The sequence below is a fragment of the Mandrillus leucophaeus genome, unplaced genomic scaffold, assembly GCF_000951045.1.
Source record: "Mandrillus leucophaeus isolate KB7577 unplaced genomic scaffold, Mleu.le_1.0 Scaffold6, whole genome shotgun sequence".
Taxonomy (NCBI): domain Eukaryota; kingdom Metazoa; phylum Chordata; class Mammalia; order Primates; family Cercopithecidae; genus Mandrillus; species Mandrillus leucophaeus.
In genome coordinates, this window is record NW_012106474.1 from 2254035 (window position 1) to 2260440 (window position 6406).

General features: G+C 50.8%; 1 protein-coding gene across 1 annotated transcript in view; it reads left to right on the top strand.

Annotated features, from left to right (window-relative positions):
* The window catches only part of THBS2 (thrombospondin 2), a 40600-nt gene that overhangs the window by 26958 nt on the left and 7236 nt on the right, over window positions 1–6406 (top strand). Inside the window, exons 14-17 of the mRNA XM_011999660.1 lie at window positions 450–609; window positions 2540–2658; window positions 3771–4005; window positions 5716–5943. Coding sequence (XP_011855050.1) covers window positions 450–609; window positions 2540–2658; window positions 3771–4005; window positions 5716–5943 — 742 coding nt within the window. The remainder of the gene's footprint in view (window positions 1–449; window positions 610–2539; window positions 2659–3770; window positions 4006–5715; window positions 5944–6406) is intronic.

The following is a 6406-nucleotide window of genomic DNA, read 5'->3' on the forward strand; positions in this document are numbered from 1 at the left end:
TTTTTAGTAGAGATGGGGTTTCACCATGTTGGCCAGGCTGGTCTTGAACTCCTGACCTCAGGTGATCCGCCTGCCTCAGCCTCCCAAAGTGCTGGGATTAAAGGTGTGAGCCACCTCGCCTGTCCCTAACTGGCTTTTTGAAGTGCTGGGATTAAAGGCGTGAGCCACTGAGCCCGGCCCTGGTCTCGAACTCCTGACCTCAGGTGACCTGCCCGCCTCAGCTTCCCATAGTGCTGGGATTAAAGGTGTGAGCCCCTGCGCCCGGCCCTGACTTTTTGGTGTGCTGGGATTACAGGTGTGAGCCACTGTCCAGCCCTAACTGGCTTTTGTGTTTGTTTGATTTCTATATTGATTTTCATCAGTTTGTAGTACATAACTTATAAGTGCTAAACGGCTTGACACACATTCCTATGATCTCCGTTAAAGTCTTCCCTTTCTTGTTTTTCCAGGACAACTGCCAGCTCCTCTTCAATCCCCGCCAGGCTGACTACGACAAGGATGAGGTTGGGGACCGCTGTGACAACTGTCCTTACGTGCACAACCCCGCCCAGATCGACACAGACAACAACGGAGAGGGTGACGCCTGCTCCGTGGACATTGACGGGGACGGTGAGTGCTTCTGCTCCTTCCAACACATGCAGTTTTTTTTTTTAATTTTTTATTTTTTGAGACGGAGTTTCACTGTTGTTGCCCAGGCTGGAGTGCAATGGCACCATCTTGGCTCACTGCGATCTCCACCTCCTGGGTTCAAGCGATTCTCCTGCTTCAGCCTCCTGAGTAGCTGGGATCACAGGCACGCATCACCACACTCAACTAATTTGGTATTTTTAGGAGAGACAGGGTTTCACCATGTTGGCCAGGCTGGTCTCAGACTCCTGACCTCAAGTGATCTGCCTGCCTTGGCCTCCCAAAGTGCCGGGATGACAGGCGTGAGCCACTGCGTCCGGCCCAATGCATGCGTTTTAAGGGTCACAGTTGGAGGCATTTGCAAGCTTCATGTTTTATTCTGAATTTTGATAAGCTCCTCTCATTTTTACACCACTATAAGATTAAATGATTCGTTCAGTTATTCCCATAGGGGCCCATGCTTATTCTGCCTTGCCTTTTCCTGAGGGTCGGGGACACCGGCCACAGGACTGCCCTAGAGAAAGCTATGCATTTGGTATCCTCCTTTCTCTGACCCCCGCCTCGCAGTCCTGGGCCTCATGCTTCTTCATGGCATCTTTTCTAAAGTTCACCCTTCATTCAAAAATTCCAAGAAGCCATTACATGTTTTCATCAAACTGAGCTTCCAGGAGCCGTGGGTCTCTCCTGTGCCCCCATCCTGGGACATCTGTCTCTGTGCCCTTATTTCTAAATATGTATTGGAAAGCTCCTCCCACAGGGCTCAGTTAGAATAATGTGGGTGTATTGTGGCTACCTCTGCCACCGCTCCCGGTTGATGCTTTACCTAGAGAGCTTGCTGGTCTCGGTAAGCGAGCTCTGCAACCCAGTGCCACAGTCACCGCACGGCCGCTCCTTCTCTCGGGGCGCCTGGAGACCAGGCGAGCACTTCTGTAGAACCAGCAAGAGCTTGGGGCAGGCTCACGTCCACGCCGAGGCTCGACCCCAGCTCCTCCACACTGGGCCTCATGGGGTCCTCCTCCCAGTCTGGCGCCAGCCACACCCCTTCTGAGCCACCCCAACCTGCTGTTCGGTCTCACGGCGGGTTTCTCAATCTAATCTTTTCCCCTAATTTCTGCCTCCACCCTCTTCTCGGTCTCGGGAATGTGGTGGGTTGCTGTCTAAGGGCTCGTGGTGGCCAGGGGGCTCCTCGGCTCTCATCCAGGGTGGCGTCTGTGATGTGCTGGATGCAGATCTCAAGCTCCCAGTCCCTTCCGTTTTTATTTTTTAGGGGCTCCTTACTTCCCTTCTCCAGACCTCACCTGACCAAAGCAACGCGAGCGTCTCAGCTCAGTTCTGGCTCTTCCTGTGGACTCGCTGCCGTGTCATGTTTTGCTCTGTCATTTGTGACACTGTCACTGATGGGATTGTTTAGTTCAATGCTAGTTTATATTTTTATAACTTCAGTATCAATGCAACTCATCATTTTCAGATTTCTTAAAATAAGATATGACATCGAAAAACCCTGCCACTGTCTGCCATTGTTTTTTCCTACTCATGTGCATGGATGATAAGCTCCTAGGAATTCAACGAGTACTTTCTGAGTGGGTATTAGGGAGAAACAAGCAATTTAGCAAGCTCAGATTTACACGGCGACAGCACATTCAGCTGCCCCTCCTGCAACATTGCCCAGAAGTCTCCAAAAGTTGGTTCTATTTCAAATGAAAGGAATTTGAGTTGTAATGAAATACGTCGTATGTTCTTCTAAAATCTAATAGTCTTTATATTTTACTATATTCTTAGGCTTCTTTTTATTATCATTAAATAAAAGTGTGGCTGTAAGTAATTTCACGTGATAGGAACCCAGTGAGCTTCTCCTAAACTCACCTGTCCTTGTGGTTTGTTTTTGTTTTTTTCCCCCTTTGAACACCAACAGATGTCTTCAATGAACGAGACAATTGTCCCTACGTCTACAACACTGACCAGAGGGACACGGACGGTGACGGTGTGGGGGATCACTGTGACAACTGCCCCCTGGTGCACAACCCCGACCAGGTGAGGGCAACCGTGAACAGGCAGGGTTGGTGGGGTTGGGGGTCCTCATCAGAGGGACTTGGATGGTGACGGTATGGGGGGGTCACTGTGACAACTGCCCCCAGTGCACAACCCCGACCAGGTGAGGGCAGCTGTGGGCAGGCGGGCTTGGGGGTCCTCATCAGAGGGATGTGGACGGTGACGGTGTGGGAGGTCACTGTGACAACTGCCCCCGGTGCACAACCCTGACCAGGTGAGGGCAGCTGTGGGCAGGCGGGCTTGGGGGTCCTCATCAGAGGGACTCGGACGGTGATGGTGTGGGGGGTCACTGTGACAACTGCCCCCTAGTGCACAACCCCGACCAGGTGAGGGCAACTGTGAACAGGCAGGGTTGGTGGGGTTGGGGGTCCTCATCAGAGGGACTTGGACGGTGACGGTGTGGGGGTTCACTGTGACAACTGCCCCCGGTGCACAACCCTGTCCAGGTGAGGGCAGCCATGGACAGGCGAGTCTCAGGTCCTCATCAGTCCCCTCCACGGGGCCTTGGCAGTCTTCCATGAGCTCCGCCAAGACAGGATAACATGGAGTTTTCAATGATTTCAATCGAACACATTTACTCAACTCAAATCGCAGCACAATTCTTGTATCTCAGTGGCCACAGGCCAAATGAATAAATGCCTTCACCTCATCAGCTGGAGCGAGGTTGCATCTTCACAGAATTCTCTCCCCATTTTCCTGATGCCAACTAGAAATTGGCTTTATTCCCAGGTTTGCGTTTGAAAGAGACAAGGGAAGACAATCATCTTGACGCAGCCCATAGGACATATTCTAGCAAATGATGTAAAAAAAAGACATAATTACTTGGTAGTTCGTGCTTTTCCAGTGAAGAAGCACAACGTCTTCCTTTAGCGAAGTGAATTACTGTGGAGAGGTGGCAGAGGGTGGAGAGATTCCTGGCCCCAGTGCTGGTCCTGACGTCAGGGTCGGTGTGACCTTAGACCAGCCGCCCTTGCATGACCCGGGGCTTGTGCTGCAGGACGAGGAGGCGGCTCTCAGGCTTGCGTCCTGCTGGTTCCTCTCCACCTCCTCAAATTGGCACTCCTCTGCTGTTTCCCTCACGCCCCATCCCCTAGACCGACATGGACAACGACCTCGTCGGGGACCAGTGTGACAACAACGAGGACATAGATGACGACGGCCACCAGAACAACCAGGACAACTGCCCCTACATCTCCAACGCCAACCAGGCCGACCATGACAACGACGGCCAAGGTGACGCCTGCGATCACGATGATGACAACGATGGTGTCCCCGACGACAGGGACAACTGCCGGCTTGTGTTCAACCCAGACCAGGAGGACTTGGATGGTGGGTGCTCTCCCAGCTCATCGGGTGTGGAGGAAAACGGCTTCTGAGCAACCCACTAGGGCAGAGACGTGTTAGCACAGAGATCAGCTTAAATCTGCTGCTGGAAAAAGGGCAGTTACTTTGGGCCTCTTAAAGCTATGGGTCCACGCAATATGAGTTTCCTCTGCCCTGACACTCAGCACATTCTTGACTGTGTGTACCCTTCAACAGGTGTGCTGCCTCAAGTGTGTGTGTGCGTTGGGAGGAGGAGAAATCCCTGCCCCCATGTCACTGCTAGATCGTTGATGATCTCCTAGAAACAAAGCCAGTTATAAACATAGGATGAATTGGAGATTTGGCATATGGGGCCAGGCAGGGGACAGGGAGGATTTTTTTTAAGAGCATTTTTTTAAGAGCAAAACAAACAAAAGTGGCACGAGTGTGAAGCGTGAGAGGAAGAGCTGCTTTGCTCAGGGGTGAGCATAAATAGGTAGCCCATAGGCACGGGGGGTGCTGAGGAAGGAGCTGGATGGGCTGCAGTCCTCAAAGTCAGAGTCCCTGAGTAATAAACAAGGGCACCGCTGTGCTCTGGGGATTCCTGGGTGGCTGTGAGAAAGTGGTCCTCACTCGGAGTTGGGGTCTGGCTGACACAGGCTCTTTTGGAAGCTGTGTCCTTGACAGATGGAGATAAGGACTTGAGGGGCGTCTGAGACAGCATGACTCAGAAGTACGTGGGAGACGCTGGGATCAGAAGGGCAGCTCCCGGGTCCTCCCTGAGCAGCATGAAGGGATGGAGTGAGCACAGGAAGCCTCATCTGGACTCCGTGCTCTGGTGGGCAGGGGCTTGCTCCCCAGGCAGCCTTTCCACAGAGAGGGCCTGGGGTGGAGAGAAGCTGACAGGGAGAGCAGCATTTCAGCATTTCAGAGTGCCCTGATAACAACTACGTGCCTGCTGCACGGTAGATGGAGTATGTTCTTGAACAGAACGGAAATTAGTTGAAGAATATGATGAGATATTCAATCCAACTTACCTTTCCTCCTAAAACAGAAGGCCACGTGAAAGCTAATTCAGTACGTTGCTATCTGCCTGTCAGGTTATCGTCATTGCCGTAGACTGACTGGACACATGTGGCAAATTCGTGGTCCCCCCCGTTTGCACCAGGCCCACCTCATCCCCACTCCCCACTATGCCACAAGCCTGTTGAAAACTTGACAAGGACCTCCTAAACAGCAGAAATCCATGTCTCCCTAGGAAAAACCATTTTAGTGTGAGTTCCGCTTTGATGCCCAATAGACTATAAAAGGCAGGGATGACTAAGAAAAGTAATAACAGACATTCAGAAAACTATCCAAAAAGAAAGCTGGAAATGCAGGTTGATATTACTTGACAGCCATTCAGGTTTTATACCCTCAGCGTTGAGTTTGGAACACGGTGAGAAATGGCTTTATGTGAATTTACTGTGCTGGCCTTTGCTGTGTATTTATCACAAAAATGTTGTGAAAAGAGTTGAGGCTCCTCACAGCAGTGAAGTCAAATGTTTTGGAGGTTGCAGAGCATGAATCCACAAAACACTGCAAAGCACTCAGTCTTAGATGTTCGGGGAAAGATGCACTCATGTTTCTCAGACATAGAAAAGCAAATGGCAAACCACCGACTTTGCTTCTTTGTTTTGTGTGTGTGTTTTTTATTTATTTCTATTTTTTATTTTTTGGCATGTTCTTTGTGCATAGGTGATGGACGGGGTGATATTTGTAAAGATGATTTTGACAATGACAACGTCCCAGATATTGATGATGTGTGTCCTGAAAATAATGCCATCAGTGAGACAGACTTCAGGAACTTCCAGATGGTCCCCTTGGATCCCAAAGGGACCACCCAAATTGATCCCAACTGGGTCATTCGCCATCAAGGCAAGGAGCTGGTTCAGACGGCCAACTCGGACCCCGGCATCGCTGTAGGTGAGTCTGTGAGTCATGGTGGTGGTGCCAGCGTTGCTCTGGGGGAGGCACCCACAGAGGATGCAGACTGTGCTTTAAGATCATGCAGGTGGGATGCTGTGTGGTCTTTCTGGAAGCCCCCAGCCTTCCATGGTCTGTGAAACTGTCTGCCTAGATAAGCTTGACAGGCACATGCACCTGCCGCTCTGAAGTCTCTGAAATGTCAGTAAATCATTTTATTTTATAGACTTGGTCTATGAAATGGGACCTCATAACCCCCTCAGTACTCTTGTAAGTTGGATCTTAAATCCCTTCAATTCCAATAATCTCATGATAAAAGAGCCCACTGGGGATGAAGAGGGGAGCCCGCCCTGCCCGCTGGGCATCCATTCTCAGATGGTCACAGAGCCAAGCTGGGGATTGCCTGAAACCTGTTTCTTTTTTCTTTTTCTTTTTCTTTTTCCTTCCTTCCTTCCTTCCTTCC